Source organism: Orcinus orca, chromosome 8, assembly GCF_937001465.1.
Source record: "Orcinus orca chromosome 8, mOrcOrc1.1, whole genome shotgun sequence".
NCBI lineage: Eukaryota > Metazoa > Chordata > Mammalia > Artiodactyla > Delphinidae > Orcinus > Orcinus orca.
This window is the reverse complement of record NC_064566.1, coordinates 97,405,682-97,429,638: the sequence shown is the minus strand read 5'-3', so window position 1 is coordinate 97,429,638 and position 23,957 is coordinate 97,405,682. Positions and strand designations below refer to the sequence as shown.

The 23,957-nt window shown below is 38.8% G+C and overlaps 1 protein-coding gene across 6 annotated transcripts in view; it reads right to left on the bottom strand.

Annotated features, from left to right (window-relative positions):
• TBCEL (tubulin folding cofactor E like) overlaps nt 1-23,957 on the bottom strand; it is an 81,185-nt gene that overhangs the window by 25,554 nt on the left and 31,674 nt on the right. For 3 of the 6 annotated variants that reach the window (XM_049713289.1, XM_049713288.1, XM_049713291.1), the window contains 3 exons: nt 20,883-21,009; nt 19,239-19,355; nt 12,729-12,917 (listed from right to left, as the gene is read on the bottom strand). In XM_049713289.1, coding sequence (XP_049569246.1) covers nt 12,729-12,917; nt 19,239-19,355; nt 20,883-21,009 — 433 coding nt within the window. The other 3 variants (XM_049713293.1, XM_004280684.4, XM_049713290.1) reach the window with 2 other exon arrangements.

The following is a 23,957-nucleotide window of genomic DNA, read 5'->3' as shown; positions in this document are numbered from 1 at the left end:
ACCTCATCAAAATTAAAAATTTTTGAGCTATAAAAGATCATGTAAAAACAATGAAAAGACAAGCTACATGCTAACAGAAAATATTTACAAACCACATATGTAACAAAGGACTAGTATCTAGAATTTATAAAGAGCTCTCAAACTCAACAGTAAAGGAACAAGCCAATCAAAAAATGGACAAAAACCATGAATAGATATCCTACTGAGGAGGCTTTACAGACGTCCAGTAAGCACATGAAAAGATATTCAACAACTTTAGCCATCAGGGAAATGAAAATTAAAATCATGAGATATTACACACCTATCAGAATGGCTAACACGTAAAAATAGTGAAAACACCAAGTGCTGGCAAGAATGCAGAGAAATTTTATCACCCATTGATTGCTGGTGGGAATGTAAAACGGTGCAGCCATTCTAAAAAACAGTATAGTAGTTTCTTATAAAACTAAACATGCAATTACCATAGTACTCAGCAAGTGTAGTTTATTTATCCCAGGGGAATGAAAACTGGTATAAAAATATTCATAGATTATCTTATTTGAATAACCCCAAACTGGAATCAATCCAGATGTTCCTCAACAGGTGAATGTTCAAACAAACTGTGGTACATACATACCACAGAATTTTTTAGTATTTGCTTTATTGTTTCATCACTATTCAGCAATAAAAGGCACAAACTGACAAATGCAACAACTTGGATGAATCTACAGGGAATTATGCTAAGTGGAAAAAAAAATCCCAAAAGATTAAATACCATATGATTCCATTTATGTAAAATTTTTGAGATGGTAAAATTTTGGAAAAAAAGCTAAGATTAGTAGTTGCTAGGGCACAGGGATGGGAGTTGAGGAGCGAGCAGGGAGTTGAGTGTGGTTTTAAAAGGGCAACCTGAGAGGTCCTTCTGGTAATGGAACTGTTCAGTATCTTGACAATAAACTTACAATGAGATGTACAGAGCTAAACAAACACACACACAAACAAATGTATACAAGTAAAACTGGAGAAATCTGAATAAGATCAGTGGAGTCTTATCAATGTTAAGATCCTGATTGTGATACTATACTATAGTTCTGCAAAATTTTACTATTGGGGGAAACTAGTTAAATGGTACATGGGATCTGGCTGTATTATTTCTTACAACTGCATGTGAATCTACAACTATCTCAATAAAAACTTCAGCTGAAAAAAAGGCTATGTATTGTATGATTCCATTTATATGACATTCCAGAAAAGTAAAAAAAACTACAGGGACAGAAAACAGATCAGTGGTTGCCAAAAGGTGAGAGTCAGGGGAAGGTTTGAGGAATTCAAAAATTTTTTTGGGGGGGCGGTTATGGAACTGTTGTATATTCTGATTGTGTTGACAGTTATGTAACTGTAGTGTCTGTCAAACACAGAAATGTATACTAAAAAGGGTAGAACTATATGTCAATTGTATCTCAGTAAACCTGATTTTAAACAAAGGACACTACTAAAAAATAATCATTTAGCAGGAACAATCAAGAAAAAAGAGAAAAGCAGAAATAAACATTAACAGGAAAGAAAAGGGAGATAAATACTGATATAGTACATTTTTTAATCACAAATATCCCTCATGTAATGATATTGAAGATCTACTGATAAATGAAAAAGGCAAGATGTGTATTTCTTTGTACCACTTATGTACAAAAAAATATGCACTGAATAGCAATGAGAACTATAATAAGAAGCTAGTGTCAGTAGTTGCCTAGGGACCAAACACTTGAGTGGCTGCTAAGGATAAAAGTGGGAAAACTTGGGTTTTGGTCTATATATTTAAAAAATTTTTCAAACGGGTATTATGTGGAAATATTACTTAGTCCAAATGAGAACTAAATAGAAGAAAATAATTTATAAACTTAAACACCTACCCTCAAATAATAATATTATGAATGACTATAAAATTTTTTTAAGTTTTTTTTTTTTTAGTTTTTTTTTGATGTGGACCATTTTTAAAGTCTTTATTGAATTTGTTACAATATTGCTTGTGTTTTATGTTTTGGTTTTTTTGGCCACGAGGCATGTGGGATCTTAGCTTCCCGACCAGGGATCGAACCCATACCTCACTGCATTGGAAGGTGAAGTCTTAACCACTGGACTGCCAGGGAAGTCCCTGACTATAGAATTTTTAACTTAAAATAATTTCATAGAAAAATATAAAATTACCAACCCCAAACCAGAAAAGAACAGTAGAAAAGAATATTATAGTATAATTTTAAATATGAAAATATAGGGAAACATTCCCAAATAACATTATAAAATTAAATTCTGCAGTCTTGAAAAAGAACACTTAATATTTTACAAACAAGTTCAACTTGGGAATTCAGACTTAACTATAATTTAGCAATATAATTGAGCAAGTCTGTAATGGTACAGGAATGGACAAAAGATAGGGTGTGGGAAAAAAGGGAACCCTCTTGCACTGTTGGTGGCAATGTAAATTGATACTGCCACTGTGGAGAACAGTATGGAGGTTCCTTAAAAAACTAAAAATAGAACTACCATATGACCCAGCAATCCCACTAATGTACATATACCCTGAGAAAAACATAATTCAAAAGGACACATGTACCCTTAATGTTCATTGCAGCACTATTTACAATAGCCAGGACATGGAAACAACCTATATGTCCAACGACAGAGGAATGGATAAAGAAGATGTGGTACATATATACAATGGAATATTACTCAGCCATAAAAAGGAACGAAATTAGGTCATTTGTAGAGATGAAGATGGACCTAGAGTCTGTCATACAGAGTGAAGTAAGCCAGAAAGAGAAAAACAAATATCGTACATTAACACATATATATGGAATCTAGAAAAATGGTACAGATGAACCTATCTGCAGGGCAGGAATAGAGACACAGACGTAGAGAACAGACATGTGGACACAAAGGGGGAAAGGGAAGGTGGGACGAATTGGGAGATTAGGATTGACATATATACACTACCATGCATAAAATAGCTAGTGGGAACATGCTATAAAGCACAGGAAGCTCAGCTTGGTGCTCTGTGACGACCTAGATGGGTGGGGTGGGGGTGGGGGTGGGAGGGAGGTCCAAGAGGGAGGGGATATATGTGGGGGAGGGGATATACACATAGCTGACTCACTTCATTGTACAGCAGAAACTAACACGACATTGCAAAGCAATTATACTCCAATAAAAAAAAAATACATCAATGGAATAGAACAGGACCCTGACAAAGAACCATGAATGCACATAAAATAACTAGATCTATAACAGAGCTGGCATTACAGATCAATGGTGAATACCAATTATCAATATGGAAGAAAAAAAACAAAGACTTCGATCTCTATTTGAGACTAAACACAAAAATAGATTCCAGATAGATCAAAGACATAAATGTGAAATCACTTTTAGAAAAAAGCCCAGAAGATTACCTTCAGTGATCTTCACAAAGGAAATGATTTCTTAAATAAGATGGAATAAGAATAAACTGTAGAGCAAAGGATTGATACACGTCATATTAAGTTTTTAAAACTTCTTTTCAACAAAATACAAAGTGAAAAGATCAGATTGAAAAGCTACACAAGAAGAAATTAAAATGTATAATGACAAAGAATTATAAGATCCTACTTTATATTTTAACAGATATATAAAGTATAATAAGTAGACATCAAGGATATACATCAAATTCTTGCCAGTAGCGAATAGGACTAAGAATAGAGGCAAAAACGTACTCCAATTTTATCTGTAATATTATTTATTTCAATGAAAAAATAAACTTGAAGTAAAGGGTAAAATATTAAAAACCATCAGTTCTGAACAATGTGAACATGAGTGTTTGTTTTATTATTCTCAGTATTTTCTTTTTTAATCTAAAAAGCAAGCAAAAACAAAAAAGATAAAACTGGCTCCCTGCCCTGGCCAAAACAAAAGTTCAGACACCAAAGATAATTTCCCCCAAGACCATGATTTGGGAAGGCTGGCTCTTATTCTTTCTTTCCTTTGCAGCTATATTCAAATTCTCATGTATAACTCTAATCAAGATGAGGAAGGTAGCCTATCTTCTGCTGGGCTGGGAAAGTGGAAAGAAGTCACAATCAAGTCCAAGGTAATTGGAATGACAAAAGCTGTAAGCAACAGGGAGAGCTAACATTTCAGAGGCTGTCCATGGTGTGCCAAGGAGAAAGCCCCTTTTGTTTCTCATCAGACTCGCAGCTGAATGTGAGGAGTGCTGTGTCACGGCCCTTGTCAGAGGATGATGGAGCCTGGCAATATGGAGAACCCCAGGAGATTCATGTCCAATGTAGGAATGTTCCTTCACAACAGCAGGTCCTCTGTCTGGAAGGAATATGAGGTAACGGACACAGCACACTAGGATTTCTCCAGCATCCAAGACAAAATAAGCCTTCATTGAGGTGGTGTCCAAATACAGGCTGCTGCCCTGCTCTCACAATAACATGAAGATACAATCAGCTCTATTTAGAAAAGCCATTAGTCTTAATCAGGAAAAAACATACTCTCCATATTTTAAAAAGCTGGTTACCACTAATGACAATCCAATAAGCATTTGAGAAATGCCCACTATAATCCTTGACATCATAAATCAGGATTTCCCAGGGCACAGTTTAGGGACTCCTTGGGACAAACGCAAAGTGAGGTACTGAAGTAGAATAAAAGCAAAGAAATGCCTGTAAGAAAACCTATTTCTGGCTTTGCCACTCTGTCTCTGACAACAGCATTTCCTCCTGTCAAATAATTGTTCACTGTAGCTATGCCTCTAACTCCTCTTCACGTAAACCAAAATTCTAAAGTCTGGAAAAAGACACCCCGAATCAATGAATTTACTTTCCCTGACCGTCCTCAAAAACAAAAAGAAACCACTGGACCCCCAAAAGATACATGATATGTTGATTTCTAAAAGAAAAGTTACATGGTTTTTCTTTTTTGTTTCTCTTTAAAAATAAACAGAGGGGGACTGTATTAGTTAAGTGCTAAATAAGTAATTTAAATTCAATCTCTCAGGAAATTCAGAGATAAAGCAAATACAAAATAAAAGAAGAGCTGATAAATATAGGCAATGTGGACAGACATCTGATAAATGGCGAGGCAGAAATAATAAACAGGTACACTTTAAAACGTACCAGATTCATAAACGTAGAGGTTTCTTTCTCTCTAAATGGTACTTTTATACCCCTAGAGAAATCAGAGCTATAAATACCAGAAAACACGTGTTTTCTAAGGACTACTTCAAATTCTGCAGTGAAATTTAGTCTTATGTAAAGAGACATAAAGGACCTCCGATACACATATCCTCCTTTACTCAAGTCTCAGTTATTAACTGGGTCCCTGGGTCTCTCTCAGCTTCTCCTTCTAGATACAAACCAAAATCTGCCCACATAACTTTCCCATTGAAGCCTTTCAATGATTTCCCACGGCCCACAAGAAAAAGTCCTAGTCTGGCATGGCATACCAAGGTCTCGAATGACCTGCCCTGTTTTCTACCTTCCTCCTCAGTGTTATCTGCCACTACTTCCCACTTAATTGCTTTTCACTAAGTCATACTGAAACTGCTGTAGTTCACTACATATAAAGAGTTATTCCATACCTCTGTGCCTTGACTTCCCACATACTCCCTTCTGTCTGGAATATTCTCCCTTCACCTTCACCAGATTAACTCAGTCATTTTCTAGAAAGTCCCACTTCTTCCAGCAGAGCTAAGTACTCCTTTGTGCTCCCAGAGCTTAATTTGAAGATTTAATCACTTTACTGAACAGCTGCTATATTGTCAGGTACTGCTGTAGGCATTGAGGATAGGGCAAAGTACAAAAGAGAAGTCCCTGCCTTTACAGAGCTTACAGTACAGTGCAGGGGAGACCGATAATATATAAGAAATGTAAGTTAGGTGTTGATAAATAAGAAAAATAATGGTAGGTTAAGAGAATGATAGGAGACAGAGGTGTGCTAGTTTAGCTAGGTTGGTCAGGGAGGGAGTCTCTGATGAGGTGTCAGAGAGGGAGAGAGCCAAGCAGTTAACTTGGGGCATTCTGGACAGGGGAAAAAATGCAGAGGCCTGAGGTGGAAGTGTGCTTGGTGTGTTGAGGAACAGCAAGGCTTTTTTTTCTTATACTTGAATTCTTATAAACTGGCTGCCATGTGGAGAATTAAGCTATAGGCAGCAAGGGTGGATATAGGCAGGCCAATTGCAATAACGAAGAACAAATCTGACTCCATATTAGATCTGTTACTTTTACTTAATGTTTGTATTCTATTGCTTTTGCTACAAGTTAAGAATGTTGCCTATAGCCTGAAATATATAGGATAGCCCATTCTCACGGGCTCTGACCATTAAAAGTACAACACTTTTCATTCATATAGAGATTAAAAAGTTGCAGAATAGAGAATAACATTTGTCTTGTTGGAGGTTTACAGGAACATTGTGACCTGACCTGACCTGACCTACTTGGACAGCTGCAAGAACAAATGACTCCCACACCAAGAAGTTTGCAACAAGCAGCCGCACCCCTCCCCTTTTAATATAAAAGAAGCTTGAATTCTAACTCAAGTAAGATGGTTCTTTGGGACTCCAGTCCACCATCTTCTCAGTCTGCTGGCCTTCCAAATAAAGCTGTTGTTGTCCCAACAACTTTTCTCTCGATTTACTGACCTGTTGTACAGTGAGCGGTACGAGCTTGGTCTCAGTAACACAATTGGAAGGCTACTACTATAATAACACAGGTAAGAGATTAGCAAGGCCTGAACTAAAATGATGCTAAGAAGTAGTAAGATTCTATATATTTTTGAAAGCAGAATTGAAAACAAGAAAAATGGACTAGACGTGGAGTGTGGGAGAAAGAAATCAGGGATGATGCCCAACCCTTAATCCTGAGCAACTGGAAAAATGAAGAGATTGAGAAAAATGTGCAGAGCAGGAGATCAGGTGGGGAGGGGAAGGGGCCAGGGAAAGGTAAAGGAGGGACCAAAAGTTCAGTTTGGGACACATTAGGTTTAAACATCCAGGTGGAGATGTCAAGTAGGTATCTGGAAATACTAGTCTGGAATTTAGGGGCAGATCAGAGCTGAAGGTATAAATTTGGCAATTATTTGAAATCAAAAGGCATGGGAACGCACAGGACTGGATGAAAGTACCTAGGGGATGAGTATAGAAGAGAAGAGGTGTAAGTACCAAATCCTGGGATAACTGAATTTTTAGAGGTTAGGAACGTGAGGAGGCTCCAGCAGAGGAAATATATCTCTAGCTTAGTCCAGATGGCAAGCTTCTTGAGAGCAGACACTACTTCTTTTGTCTTACCTTCAGCTTCTGGCTCTAAACCTCTTAGTCCATAGTAGGTATTCAGTAAATAAACTGTCCTTTGAAACCCAGCTATTAGAATCTAGAGTTATTTCCTAGAAGGTCTCCTGGTAAAATATGAGAATTCAATGACTGAAATATGACCAACCCAGTGAGGACATCTTTTCAACCACCTGCAGCACAAACTGAACTGATTTTGAAATAGCACACCACTGCTACACAAGCCATGAAGAGAAAAGGCACAGATGAAGGCTCTAAAAGAAAGAGTCTATTGATTGGAAAAGCAAACACTATGATGCTTAAAGGCCAAGAATCATGAAACAGAGATTTTTCGTCTCCTATTCCTTCATAAAGTAAATAAACATGAAACATATGGGCGATTCCTCACTTTGTGTGTGTGTGTGTTAGTCCATTATCACCATAAACAGCTACAGTAGAGAAGCTAAACTTCCAGCTCCACCTGACAGTAGAAGGCAATAAGATGATAACTGAGCGCCTGTAAGGAATCATAACACTCTTAATGTCTCCTGTCAGTCCTCTAAACATTTTATTCCATTCATCAAAAAAAGTTGAAGTCATACAGGTAACTGGAGCTTGTATTTTATTCTGAGATAGAAAAACAGAACATGTAAATTTCTGGATCATCTTTAAAGTCTTCTGTTGCCAAAATGACTAATCACATGGAAACAGATGTGTCTGAATAATTCAACTGACTCACCAAATAACTTTGCTACCATAAAGGACACTAAACTGATTATAAAGGCTTTTTATTCATGCCCTCAAAAGACATTTTGGCTAATTTTTCTTACTTAAGTCTAAGTTGAGCAGAGGTATTTGGTGTTTAATGACACAAGACAGGAAAATGAGAGAAGGAGAAGCTCAGGGAACCTAACAACTAGGGAAGGATGCTGCAGAAGTTAGAATTTATAGGAAAATCAAGTTAAACACTGACTTTAAAAACCCAAGGTCAAATGAAAGGAAATTTTTTTCCTCAAAATGAATGGATACCTCAATCCCTCCAAGGACACTAAAGCTCAAATGTGACTCTGTATGAAACACTGAACTATCCAGGCAGTCAAGTCTTCACCTTTTACTAACTATGCACTGTGCTAGTCGCTATTCAATGGCATTTTGGAGAGAAATTATGCATAAAACTTGGAAGACAATTTAAAGGTATGGTAAGTATGGTACTAATACCCTGTTTATATATCACTCTTAATTCATAATGAATGTATTTTAGTATAAATTCCTCTGTGCTTATTCACCATTTCATCTCACATCAGCATGAATGCTATTATAGCTCTTTTTTTTTTTTTTTGCGGTACGCGGCCCTCTCACTGTTGTGGCCTCTCCCGTTGCAGAGCACAGGCTCCGGACGCGCAGGCTCAGTGGCCATGGCTCACGGGCCCAGCCGCTCCGCGGCACGTGGGATCTTCCTGGACCGGGGCACGAACCCGTGTCCCCTGCATTGGCAGGTGGACTCTCAACCACTACGCCACCAGGGAAGCCCTATAGTTCTTTTTAACGTGCCTAACACAGTCCCTGGCACATCACAATGGCTCAAAAAACATTCCACCAGGAGACTTACAAGAAAACTACTAGGGAACATGTACTATAGTGGGTATATGTCAGCTGCGGCTGACTGATTCAGCATCTGAATGCCCTTCTGATTTGAGGGAAACCCAAGACAGATGAGAGACAGAAACCACTTCCCACTACAGAAACTAAAGAGGAGTAGATATTCTCTTTCTCCATTCCCTGGAACTTAGAACATGGGAAGGTGACATAAACCTGTCTAAATATAGCTGGAATTTTAGATATTAAGATGTAATGCAAGGACATAAGGTCTGACAGAGATTATTCACGGAAGATGGAGAAGAGTCAAGCATTCAGACACACGGCTGCAGATGTCTGAGGGCAATGAAGTTGAGCAGCCTGCTGATGACTGTGCAGTAACCAGTGTAAGAAGCCTACAGCTTACATAGTGAGGTCTACAGAAAATCTTGGCTGTGCCTTGCTTCCCCTCAATCCTGCCCAAGCCTAATTCTCTGATCTTGTCAATTCTGTGTGCTACATAGTATTCATTATTCTTTTACTAAATTCCTATCCTACTTAAATTGGCCAAAGTTGATTTCTGTTGTGTGCACTGGTACTAGGGAGTAGATTACTGGCAATAGTACCTCAGGTAATCAAGGGCAATTTGGGATTGGTTTCTGGCCTAGTAGAGGCCAGTGAATATCATATTAGTTTTCATAGAAGGGACTCTGCAAGTCCTTGACATGGAGTGGTGAAATAAGTAATTATCACTTGAGTTCACATGAAATGCTCTAGGAGATTGAGAGAGTGCTGTCAAGAATAAAGCAACATGAAGGGAATGAAGAATTCAAGACTATGGGCATCTGCTATTCTAAGCGCACAAGGCAGCTTACATAAAGGGAATATTAAGGTCGAGTTCCTATAATCTAGGCTTCAGGCACAGACTGAAACCGAGGTACTTTTAAGAAAAGGATCTTTTCTCTCTTACAACAACAGAGCTGAGGTAGCTATGAAAACAAATACACAAGGTTTGATGCTCTAGGTTGCTGAATTAGAGGTCAGTTAAACTTGCATCCATATTGGGACTATTCCATGAAAGCTGGAGCATTGATTGGAGAGAGAGAGACAGAGAGAACAAATTGGAATGGCAGTGTAAGGGAGGATTCTGAGGACTTGGGAATATCCTGAATCACTAAACCTCACTGAGGCCCCCCTTGCTAGCTGGGTCCAGTGTGACTGTTCCTCTTCTGCTTGAAAAGGCAGTAAAATCCCTTTGCTTGAAGGAATTACCTTGCAAGTGTAAACGAATTCCCCATTTGCCTCATCCTTCCACATACATACTCTACTGCACTACCATCAGATCACAGCATGGTCTGTGGGGTGAATTACAAAAATATCAAAACATTTACAAGACTTTGGTCACTTATATGGACAAGCATATAGGAAATAAATACAGGGAATATAGGAAATGAGCGTAACCAAGGAAAGAAAAGCAATTCTAGATCCAGCTGATTTTGCATAGGTATATTACCAAAGGTTCTGAATTCAAAAATCTAGCCTCAGTGGCTAGCTTCAGTGGTTTAGAATCATTTAGAGTGGTTCTAAATATTTGTCTAGTTGACTGATTGGAAACTGGACTCAGTGGTGGTCTATGCTAAAGGAAGTTGAGATGTCACAAATTATTTGAGATAATGTGGAAGGAGGAATTCAAAAACTTCAGGACAGGGGCTTCCCTGGTAGTGCAGTGGTTGAGAGTCCGCCTGCTGACGCAGGGGACACGGGTTCGTGCCCCGGTCCGGGAGGATCCCACATGCCGCGGAGCGGCTGGGCCCGTGAGCCATGGCCTCTGAGCCTGTGCGTCCGGAGCCTGTGCTCCACAAAGGGAGAGGCCACAACAGTGAGAGGCCCATGTACCGCAAAAAACAAACAAACAAACAAAAACTTCAGGACACAGGAATGATGGAAATTATTGTCACCCATGTTACCCCTTTACCCATTTCCATCTATGGACCCTACAAGGACTCAGAGACATTTCCTTCTCTAAGGCCTTGAAAAATACATTAGGGCTTCCCTGGTGGCTCAGTGGTTAAGAATCCGCCTGCCAGTGCAGGGGACACAGGTTCAAGCCCTGGTCTGGGAAGATCCCACATGTCACGGAGCAACTAAGCCTGTGGGTCACAACTACTGAGCCTGCAAGCCACAACTACTCAGCCCGCATGCCACAATTACTGAAGCCAATGTGCCTAGAGCCCATGCTCTGCTACAAGAGAAGTCACCGCAATGAGAAGCCCACGCAGCGCAACTAAGAGTAGCCCCCGCTTGCCACAGCTAGAGAAAGCCCGCGCACAGCAACGAAGACCCAACACAGCCAAAAATAAAATAAATTAAAAAACAATAATAATAAATAAATAAATTTATTTTAAAAAAAGAAAAATACATTAGTGAGTAGAACACTCACATCTTTGGAAAACATTCTACAGGCCAGGGATGCTGGTAGGAGACACTAAAATCAGGTTGTCCATTTCAATTTCAAGAAGGAAGGAAGAGAAGATTGGTTCAAGATGGCGGAGTAGAAGAATGTGCTCTCACTCCCTCTTGCAAGAACACCAGAATCACAACTAAAGGCTGAACAATCATCGACAGGAAGACACTGGAACTCACCAAAAAAGATACCCCACATCCAAACACAATGGAGAAGCCACAGTGAGATGGTAGGAGGGGTGCAATCACAATAAAATCAAATCCCATAACTGCTGGGTGGGTGACTCACAAACTGGAGAACACTTATACCACAGAAGTCCACCCACTGGAGTGAAGGTTCTGAGCCCCATGTCAGGCTTCCAAACCTGGGGGTCCGGCAACAGGAGGAGGAATTCCTAGAGAATCAGACTTTGAAGGCTAGCGGGATTTGATTGCAGGACTTTGACAGGACTGGGGAAAACAGAGAGTCCACTCTTGGAGGGCACACACAAAGTAGTGTGCACATCGGAACCCAGGGGAAGGAGCAGTGACCCCAGGGGAGACTGAACCAGACTTAACTGCTAGTGTTAGAGGGTCTCTGGCAGAGGTGGGGGGTGGCTCTGTCTTACCGTGAGGACAAGGACACTGGCAGCAGAAGTTCTGGGAAGTACTCCTTGGTGTGAGCCCTCCCAGAGTCCGCCATTAGCCTCACCAAACAGCCCGGGTAGGCTCCAATGTTGGGTCACCTCACGCCAAACAACCAGCAGGGAGGGAACCCAGCCCCACCCATCAGAAGTCAAGAGGATTAAAGTTTTACTGAGCTCTGCCCATCACCAGTCCCTCCCATCAGGAAACTTGCACAAGCCTCTTAGATAGCCTCATCCACCAGAGGGCAGAGAGCAGAAGCAAGAAGAACTAAAATCCTGCAGCCTGTGGAACAAAAACCACATTCACAGAAAGACAGACAAGATGAAAAGGCAGAGGGCTATGCACCAGATGAAGGAACAAGACAAAACCCCAGAGAAACAACTAAATGAAGTGGAGATAGGCAACCTTCCAGAAAAAGAATTCAGAATACTGATAGTGAAGATCATCCAGGACCTTGAAAAAAGATTGGAAGCAAAGATCAAGAACATGCAAGAAATGTTTAAAAAGACCTAGAAGAATTAAAGAACAAACAAACAGAGATGAACAACACAAGAACCTACAACCAAGATTACTCTACCAGGCAAGGATCTCATTCAGATTCCATGGAGAAATCAAAAGCTTTACAGATAAGCAAAAGCTAAGAGAATTCAGCACCACCAAACCAGCTCTACAACAAATGCTAAAGGAACTTCTCTAAGTGGGGAACACAAGAGAAGAAAAGGACCTACAAAAACAAACCCAAAACAATTAAGAAAATGGTCATAGGAACATACATATCGATAATTACCTCAAATGTGAATGGATTAAATGCTCCAACCAAAAGACACAGGCTTCAGGCTTCCCTGGTGGCGCAGTGTTTGAGAGTCCGCCTGCCGATGCAGGGGACACGGGTTCGTGCCCCGGTCCGGGAAGATCCCACATGCCGCGGAGCAGCTGGGCCCATGAGCCGTGGCCGCTGAGCCTGCGCATCCACAGCCTGTGCTCCACACGGGAGAGGCCACAACAGTGAGACGCCCGTGTACCGAAAAAAAAAAATAAAGACACAGGCTTGCTGAATGGATACAAAAACAAGACCCGTATATATGCTGTCTACAAGAGACCCACTTCAGACCTAGGGACACATACAGACTGAAAGTGAGGGGATGGAAAAAGATATTCCATGCAAATAGAAATCAAAAGAAAGCTGGAGTAGCAATACTCATATCAGATAAAATAGACTTCAAGATAAAGAATGTGACAAGAGGGCTTCCCTGGTGGCACAGTGGTTGAGAGTCCACCTGCCGATGCAGGGGACACAGGTTCGTGCCCCAGTCCGGGAGGATCCCACATGCCGCGGAGCGGCTGGGCCCATGAGCCATGGCTGCTGAGCCTGCGCGTCTGGAGCCTGTGCTCCGCAACAGGAGAGGCCACAGCAGTGAGGGGCCTGCGGACTGCGGAAAAAAAAAAAAAAAAAAAAGAATGTTACAAGAGACAAGGAAGGACACTACATAATGATCAAGGGATCAATCCAAGAAGAAGATATAACAATTAAAAATATATATGCACCCAACATAGGAGTACCTCAATACATAAGGCAAATGCTAACAGCTATAAAAGAGGAAATAGACAGTAACACAATAATAGTGAGGGACTTTAACAACTCACTTACACCAATGGACAGATCGTCCAAACAGAAAATTAATAAGGAAACACAAGCTTTAAATGACACAACAGACCAGATAGACTTAATTGATATTTATAGGACATTCCATCTAAAAATAGCAGATTACACTTTCTTCTCAAGTGTGCACGGAACATTTTCCAGTATAGATCACATCCTGGGTCACAAATCAAACACAGTAAATTTAAGAAAACTGAAATCATATCAAGCATCTTTTCTGACCACAATGCTATGAGATTAGAAATCAATTACTGGGAAAAAAACGTAAAAAACCCAAACACATGGAGGCTAAACAATACGTTACTAAATAACCAAGAGATCACTGAAGAAATCAAAGAGGAAATCAAAAAATACCTAGAGACAAATGACAATGAAAACACAACAATCCAAAACCTATGGGATGCAGCAAAAGCAGTTCTAAGAGGGAAGTTTATAGCTATACAAGCCTACCTCAAGAAACAAGAAAAATCTCAAATAAACAATCTAACCTTACACCTAAAGGAACTAGAGAAAGAAGAACAAACAAAACCCAAAGTTAGCCGAAGGAAGGAAATCATCAAGATCAGAGCAAAAATAAATGAAATACAAACAAAGAAAACATTAGCAAAGATCAATAAAATTAAAAGCTGTCTCTGAGAAGATAAACAAAATTGATAAACCATTAGCCAGACTCATCAAGAAAAAGAGGGAGAGGACTCAAATCAATAAAATTAGAAATGAAAAAGGAGAAGTTACAAAAGACATTGCAGAAATACAAAGCATCCTAAGTGACTACTACAAGCAACTATATGCCAATAAAATAGACAACCTGGAAGAAATGGACAAATTCTTAGAAAGGTATAACCTTCCAAGACTGAACCAGGAAGAAACAGAAAACATGAACAGACCAATCACAAGTAATGAAATTGAAACTGTGATTAAAAATCTTCCAACAAATGAAAGTCCAGGCCCAGATGGCTTCACAGGTGAATTCTATCAAACATTTAGAGAAGAGTTAACCACTCATTCTTCTCAAACTCTTCCAAAAAATTTCAGAGGAAGGAACACTCCCAAACTCATTCTATGGAGCCACCAGCACCCTGACACCAAAACCAAACAAAGATACTACAAAAAAAGAAAATTACAGACCAATATCACTGATGAATATAGATGCAAAAATCCTCAACAAAATACTAGCAAATAGAATCCAACAACACATTAAAAGGATCATACACCATGAGCAAGTGGGATATATCCCAGGGATGCAAGGATTCTTCAATATACGCAAATCAATCAATGTGATACACCATATTAACAAACTGAAGAAGAAAAACCATATGATCATCTCAATAGATGCAGAAGAAGCTTCTCAGAAAATTCAACACCCATTTATGAAAAAAACTCTCCAGAAAGTGGGCATAGAGGGAACCTACCTCAACATAATAAAGGCCATATATGACAAACCCACAGCAAACATCATTCTCCATGGTGAAAAACTGAAAGCATTTCCTCTAAGATCAGGTACAAGACAAGGATGTCCACTCTCACCACTATTATTCAACATAGTTTTGGATGTCCTAGCCGTGGCAATCAGAGAAGAAAAAAAAAATAAAAGGAATACAAATTGGAAAAGAAGAAGTAAAACTGTCACTGTTTGCAGATGACATGATCCTATACATAGAGCATCCTAAAGATGCCACCAGAAAACTACTAGAGCTAATCAATGAATTTAGTAAAGTTGCAGGGTACAAAATCAATGCACAGAAATCTCTTGCATTCCTATATACTAATGATGAAAAATCTGAAAGAGAAATTAAGGAAACACTCCCATTTACCACTGCAACAAAAAGAATAAAATACTTAGGAGTAAACCTACCTAGGGAGACAGAAAACCTGTGTGCAGAAAACTATAAGACACTGATGAAAGAAATTAAAGATGATACCAACAGATGGAGAGACATACCATGTTCTTGGATTGGAAGAATCAACATTGTGAAAATGACTCTACTACCCAAAGCAATCTACAGATTCAATGCAACCCCTAATAAGTTACCAATGGCATTTTTTACAGAACTAGAACAAAAAAATCCTAAAATTTGTATGGAGATACAAAAGACCCCAAATAGGCAAAGCAGTCTTGAGGGAAAAAAGCAGAGCTGGAGGAATCAGACTCCCTGACTTCAGACTATACCACAAAGCTACAGTAAACAAGAAAATATGGTACTGGCACAGAAACAGAACTATAGATCAATGGAACAAGATAGAAAGCCCAGAGATAAATCCACGCACCTATGTTCAACTAATCTATGACAAAGGAGGCAAGGATATACAATGGAGAAAGGAGAGTCTCTTCAATAAGCGGTTCTGGGAAAACTGGACAGCTACATGTAAAAGAATGAAATTAGAACACTCCCTAACACCATACAGAAAAATAAACTCAAAATGGATTAGAGACCTAAATGTAAGATGGGACACTATAAAACTCTTATAGGAAAACATAGGAAGAACACTCTTTGACATAAATCACAGCAAGATCTTTTTTGATCCACCTCTTAGAGTAATAGAAATAAAAACAAAAATAAACAAATGGGACCTAATGAAACTTAAAAGCTTTTGCACAGCAAAGGAAACCATAAACAAGACGAAAAGAAACCCCTCAGAATGGGAGAAAATATTTGCAAACGAATCAATGGACAAAGGATTAATCTCCAAAATATATAAGCAGCTCGTGTAGCTCAATATTAAAAAAACAAACAACCCAATCCAAAAATGGGGAGAAGACCTAAATAGACATTTCTCTAAAGAAGACATACAGACGGCCAAGAAGCACGTGAAAAGCTACTCAACATCACTAATTATTAGAGATGCAAATCAAAACTCACACCAGTTAGAATGGGCATCATGAGAAAAGCTACAAACAACAAATGCTGGAGAGGGTGTGGAGAAAAGGGAACCCTCTTGCACTGTTGGTGGGAATGTAAATTGATACAGCCACTATGGAGAACAGTATGGAGGTTCCTTAAAAAACTAAAAATGGAGGTACCATATGACCTAGGAATCCCACTACTGGGCATATACCCAGAGAAAGCCGTAATTCAAAAAGACACATGCAGCCCAATGTTCACTGCAGCACTATTTACAATAGCCAGGTCATGGAAGCAACCTAAATGCCCATCGACAGATGAATGGATAAAGAAGACATGGTACATACATACAATGGAATATTACTCAGGCATAAAAAGGAACGAAATTGGGTCATTTGTAGAGATGTGGATGGATCTAGAGACTGTCATACAGAGTGAAGCAAGTCAGAAAGAGAAAAACAAATACCGTATATTAATGCATATATGTGGAACATAGAAAAATGGTACAGATGAACTGGTTTGCAGGGCAGAAATTGAGACACAGATGTAGAGAACAAATGTATGGACACCAAGGGGGGAAAGTGGCAGGGGGTGTGGGTGGTGGTGGGATGAATTGGGAGATTGGGATTGACATGTATACACTGATGTGTATAAAATGGATAACTAATAAGAATAAAAAAAAATTAAAAACAAAAGAAGGAAGGAAGAGACCAAGCAGTGGCCTCTAACTACTAGTGAGTGAGAAAGGAGGCATAATTACATAAATAGGCAGCAAGGCCAGAGTGGTAAGTAAAATAGCTTGACTGTATAAATCTTTGGCAGTAGCTAATTGCTCACAGTCTATGTAGATTAGAATAGGTTATCTCATTTCAGGGAGAGAGAAATGTGTTTTCATTTATACAAGGAATTTATTAGGATAGGTAAGAATAATTTTTAATATATAACTATAGGGAAAGTCAGAAGTGTCGGACTATAGTAGACATTCTTTTTGCTGAGTTGTTCCTATTTGAGGGGAAGTCCCAAGATCAGGGGAAGCAAGATTCTACCTCTCATTGCAGAAGCCAAAGTGGAGAAGATAATCTGTCTTCCCTATCTCTTGGGAGACAGAGTGTGGGCAAATGCCTTAAACATACCCAATCAATTGGTCAGATGCATAGTTTTGACACTTAGGGAATGAAGCAAAGGTCAGTGAAAGATTATATTCAGCACTTATCGGGAAATCAAAAATCCATGACATGGCTGCAAGTGTTCAGTGGTTAAGTCCAGCGTTGCAGTACCAACAGAAATATATAAAGAAGACTGTAAGTCGAAACTTTGGCTATCCTTGCCTCCCTTGGTTCCTGTCTAAACCAGGTTCTCTAGCCCACCTAGCAATTCTTTTAGTTTCTCAATATCTCTCCAGTAAAGTCCTCCCCTGATTAAAGATGATTTCTATAACATGCATTCAAGCACACTGACTACTACAGAGGCATAAATGTGCTTTAGGATAATTATGCCATCAGGGACAGAAACAATTTACTGCCTATGTATATACTACTTCCTGTAGCAGACTGGAAGATAAATAAACTATAATGACAGACATATGCTCAAAACCAGAATATTTACTTCTTCTATTAATATGTTAGATTGAATCAAATGAAAACTATAGTTATCAGACCATTTTTTTTTAACCCCAAAAAATTTTCATGTGGTTTAACCTAACATTTCTGGGTTGTGTTAAAAAGGCAGTCATATCTCTCCCTACCTAGCTGTTCTTAGCTAATTTTAAAAGGTTAGCTTCAAAATCCTTACTTAATTTGTCTAATATTTTTTAAACGCTTAAGCTTTAAAATTCTACTGATAATAGCACAGATAGTTTTACACAGCACTGGTTGAGCCTTATAGAATGGTGACCCCCTTAAAGTCTGTAAATAATAGAGAACTTTGGGAAAAAATAATGTTCAGTAAGAATGAATTAGAATCACAGAAATTTGTAACCAGAAGGACAAAAGAAATTTATAACCAGAGTGTGATTTGACTCACATTTAGTCCTAACTTGCATCTTGTTGGTTTGAAATTCCTCCTGCCGAATGGGATTTCGTATTATTCTTAAAGTCATTAAGAAAAGAATATAAATTTGGGGGTAACTGATTCTAGTTTCCAACACCCAGAAACCTGTTTGCGGTTTTTTTTTCCCCTTATATTTACGTATATCATATCTGCTACATTTCCTTTTACATTTACAGAATATTAAAGGTAGTTTCTCACCAAACAATACATAGTTACTTTTCATATACTTAAAGGTACTAATTTAGGCCTCAGCATTTCTATTCCTACTCAACCATCCTAATTCCTTTAATATTTCCTCAGGAGTCTATTTTCTAGTCCCTTTCTCATATTCTCTAAACCTCGGGCGCATTTGTCAAACCTTCCAAACTGCAGAACATAGTATATCTTAAAAGCGGATGCAATGTGAAAGAAGAAACCAGTTTTGGGGACGGGTGAAAATGTGCTCCTGGAGAAGAGGATCAAAAAGGAATCGATGACAAGGAACATGGAGTGGGGACTACTAGAAGGAGTCAAATACGTCCTTACCCAACCATTCTTAATACAAGTGCAAGGCTAGAAGAAATACACTGTGGAAAATGAGATAAAGCAGGTTTGTTTTTTGCGTTTCTTCCTTTATTTTTTAACCTATCACCAAAGTTCTCTAAGAGAGTCCAACAACAGATGATTAGATTTTGCTCTGAATCAATAGTTCCTAGGTCGCCGCAATACTTGCTCACGTGTTGCTGAGCTGACAGGGGATTTTTACCTGAATGGCACTTCTTCCTGTGGAACATCCACATAGTAACGAATAAAAAATCTCTCAGAATCTTCTCGCTCACCATCAGTGACAACACTGCCATTAAGTTTGGAAACCGATGGCAATCTATAAATAAAAAGCAAAAGAGACATAATAAACATATTGAGACTTAGAAATAAAATGATTGGTTTGAGGCCCAGTCTTATTACCTTGAAAGGACTCCTTTGATGTAGCTCTGCTTGTGTACAACCACCAGCATGAACTAACGTGGTATAAAATAAAAGGACCAAAAATATCTAAAGTTTCATTTTTGATGTGACGCCTGACCTTTTATAACCATACCTCACCTTTCAAAATAAGATCCTAGGCAGCACGGTCCAACCTAAGTATCGTGCAAGCCACACACGTAATTTTAAATTCTCTAGTAGCCATATTTTCAAAGGTAAAAATAAAACAGATAAGATTAATTTTAATAGTATATTATATTTAACCCAATATATCCAGGATACAATCATTTCAATCTATAATCAATACTAAAAAAATAACTAAGATACTTAAATGTTCTTAATACTTAAATGTTCTTTTTTTTATATAAAGTGTTTGAAATCCAGTGTGTCTTTTTCACTTACGGCACATTTCAATTCAGACTAGCCATGATTTCAAGTGCTCAAAAGTCCCCCATGGCTGATGGTACCATACTGGACAGCACAGGTCTACAAAGCAGTCAGTACAGGTTGGTCATATAGTTCAGGAATTCATTTATTATATTTACAAAAGAACTGTGTAAAGAAAATAAACTACAAGGCCTGTAAGACTTACTCTTCGTAGAAGAAAAGTATGCTGAAATTTATTTCTTCAGTGGGATATTACTGTGTATGTTAACAACTGGAAAGCAGTAAAGATCTGGTAGGTATTAGTTGGTCAGAAAGATCAAAGTGGTGTATAGAACCACTCTTCTTTAGGGAACCTTAAAGCCTACTGTTCCCCTGTCAAAACTACTATGTATAGTACACGAGAGAACAAATCAAAACTCCATGGCCCTTTACATCTTAGTCAAGCCTTACTGCTGCTAAAGACACATACAAAAATAAACCCTCATGGGACATTTCAGTAGTCTGGGGGAGGCAGAGGCTGAGACACGAAAGGCAGGGGAGTCAGAGGAAGAAGGTAACAGTATGGTGGTCACATTTAAGTCAATCTACATTGAAGAAGAAAACACAGATGCTACTCTCTTAAGTTTTACACTAATGAAACAGCCCAATTTTCAGGTATTTACACTTTAAATGACTTCTATGTTAACACAGAAAATAAGGGTAACTAAAATAGAGTTGATTCCCTGTTATACCTACTTTTTCTTCATGACCCAAAATAGGATTTCAAATATTGTAAATATTGAAAAGTATAAAAATAGAATAGATTTGTGAGGGAATTTTTCAGTGGTCTTGGCAGATCAATCATATTTCACATTTTTCTCATCATATTGCATTCGTTTTCCTCTAGGATTTGGAGCTACAGAAGCAGCTCCTTTAAGCAGTCTGTTCTAGAGATGGATAAACATACAGTGCGCTCCCCTCACCCCCAAACAGTGCATTATCCCTTTAATGAAACAACAAAGCCCCGAGAAAAGAAAGCAGAATAATCAGTACAACAGACCTGGCTATTACCAATTTCCTTCGCTCCTCGGTGGTATATGGCTGAAGAAGAGGAATTCCTAACAACCTCACTTCTTCAAGTTTAGGGAATGAGTTTAGTTTGTCAATGTCTTCCCAGGACCGCAAACCTAATTTGAGAAATATATTGTTTAAGTAAATCCAGAAAAGCACACAAAATGAGAAGATAAACAGAGCAAAAAAATTTATTTCCATTAATAGGTTCTTCAATGTTATAATGATCATAAACTAGTTAGAGATCCTGAAATTTTTCTTTATCCAAGGAAAGAATGGAATAAAACACCATAAAAACTTCCCTGTAACCTCTCTTATCCCTGTGATCCCAGTGCTCAAAGGACGCCCTTTATTCTCCAACATCCACTCATCTACTGATTCTCCACCCAAATGGCTGGTAAAGGGGGTCACTGGTGGTTTAATAAGCAGGATGGATGCCATAATTACATAATTGAAAAAGTGATGTGATCAACTCTTTCATCAGACAGAGACTCAGAGAACATAACTGTTGATCAGAGTGGACACTGGCAGAGTAAATTTCTACCTAACAAACACTAAAATGGGCAAGGTCAATAGAACCCGAAACTAAATATCATCTTTCAACTGTCCTCATTTTGGGGACAGGGAAAACAGGTTCAAAATTTAGAACACACAAACAAAATCAAAAACAAAAAAACTGAACCCTTGGGTAGGAAAACATGAAACAAATTAAGATTGTTCAGACCTAAAAGGAAACTCTTCCTAGAGCTGTGAACAAATGTATCATCCTTGGCACTGGTAGGAAAAATATCCCAGTAATGATGAAGCTGGTCAGTTTTACAACACATTAAATCCATTGCAGAAAACAACGCAGTCCCTTCCTATTTCTATCAACCTTCAGCAAGGGTAAAGGCAGAGGAGCAGTTTGTGAGGACCCTGGTGCAAAAATTATCCCAGGTCACTGTCCTCTTCCCTTTAGAATGGCATTGCCATCTAGGAGGAAGAATAGAGTTAGCTCAAGGGATGTCAAGTTGTGAAATAAACAGCTTCCTTATGCAAATCACTTGTTTTAAGACTTAATTCCCGCCCTTATAATCTCCGTGGTGGAATAAACCATTTATGTTTTTTCAGTTATAGGTTAGAATTATTTTTACTTATGTAGTTGTTTTAAAAATAGGCTGAAAGACAATACCAAGAGAATGAGAGGAAAATCCATACACTGGGAGAATGCATTTGCTAAAGGCATACTGATAAAATATACAAAGAACCCTTAAAACTCAACAAGAAAATGAACAATCCGATTAAAAAATGGGTGGAAAACCTGAACAGACACCTCGCCAAAGAAGATATACAGATGGCAAGTAAAGCATTATGAGAAGATGTTCCACATCATATGCCATCAGGAAAATGCAAATTAAAACAACAATGAGATACCACTATACACATATTAGAATGGCCAAAGGCCAAAACACTCACAGCACCAAATGCTGTCAAGGATGTGGGGTAACATAAATGTAGAAAGGAACAATAGAAAAAAATCAGGTGCAGGTAAGAGGGTTGTTGTAGATTAAGAGAGTATATTTTATCTGTTAAAGATACATACTGAAGATTTTAAGGCTGAAATTACATGATTGCTGAGATCTGCTTTTAAAATATTCCCCCCAAAGGAAAAACAGTATGGGGGATAAATACAGGAAGCAAGATGCTAATAAATGTTGAAACTGAAAAAAAAAAAAAAGGATGTGGAGCAGCAGGAAGTCTCACCCATTGCTGGTGCAATGCAAAATGATACAGCCACTCTGGAAAAGAGTCCGGCGGCTCATTTCAACACTACACGTACTCTTACCATATGATCTAGCAACTGCACTCTTTGTTATTCACCCAAATGACCTGAAAACGTATGTCCACACAAAAACCTGCACATGGAGGGTTACAGCAGCTTTATTAATTAAACCAAAACTTGGAAGCAATCATGATGTCCTTCAGTTTGTGAGTGGATAAACTGTGGTACATCCAGACAATGGAATATTATTTAGTGCTAAAAAAGGAACATTCTATTAAGCCATGAAAAGGCATGGAGGAAATTTAAATATGTAATAGTAAGTGAAAGAAGCCAGTATGATTCCAACTATATGACATTCTGGAAGAGGCAAAACTATGGAGACAGCAGAAAGATAAGCGGTTGCCAGGGACTGGGGGAAGGGAGGGATGAATAGGCACAGAAGATGGTTTGGGTTGTAAACTATATATTATGTACAATACTACAATGTGTGTCATTACAGATTTGTCCAAACCCACAGAATGTACAACACCAAGAGTGAGCCCTGATGTAAACCATGGCCTTTGGATGATGACGTGTCAATGCAGGTAAACTGAAAGGTGTCACTTAGGTGCTGGGATGTTGATAGCGGTGGAGGTTGTTCCCATGTAGGGCGGGGAGTATACTGGAGCTCTGTGTACTCTCTGCTCAGTTTTGCTGTGAATATAAAGACTCTAAAAAATAAGGCTTATTAATTTTTAAAAATAGGCTAAAATATTCATTCCTGTGATATACAGAATCAGATGGCAACAAACTGGTAATCAATTACATGTAGACACTAGAAAAGGAATGTGAGAATTTGAAAGCCATAGCAGGTTGGGATTCCTCAACCTAAATCAAGACAAAAGTCTAGTTTGTAATTCTCTGTACTCTTTTTACCCTGCCTTTTACTATCCAATTCATCAATTTCATTTCACTCCTTTCATAGCATGACCCCTTTAATATACAAAATATTAATAGCTAATATAATGCTATGCCAAACAAATATTTGATAAATACTGTTATTTATCAGAGCATTTATGGAAATGAATGCCCTAAATTTAGCTAATCATTAGGCATCTGCAGGCTTCCCTGGTGGCACAGTGGTTAAGAATCCGCCTGCCAGTGCAGGGGACACGGGTTCGAGCCCTGGTCCAGGAAGATCCCACATGCCGCGGAGGAACTAAGCCCGTGCGCCACAACCACTGAGCCTGTGTTCTAGAGCCCGCGAGCCACAACTACTGAGCCTGCAAGCCACAGCTACGGAAGCCCATACGCCTAGAGCTC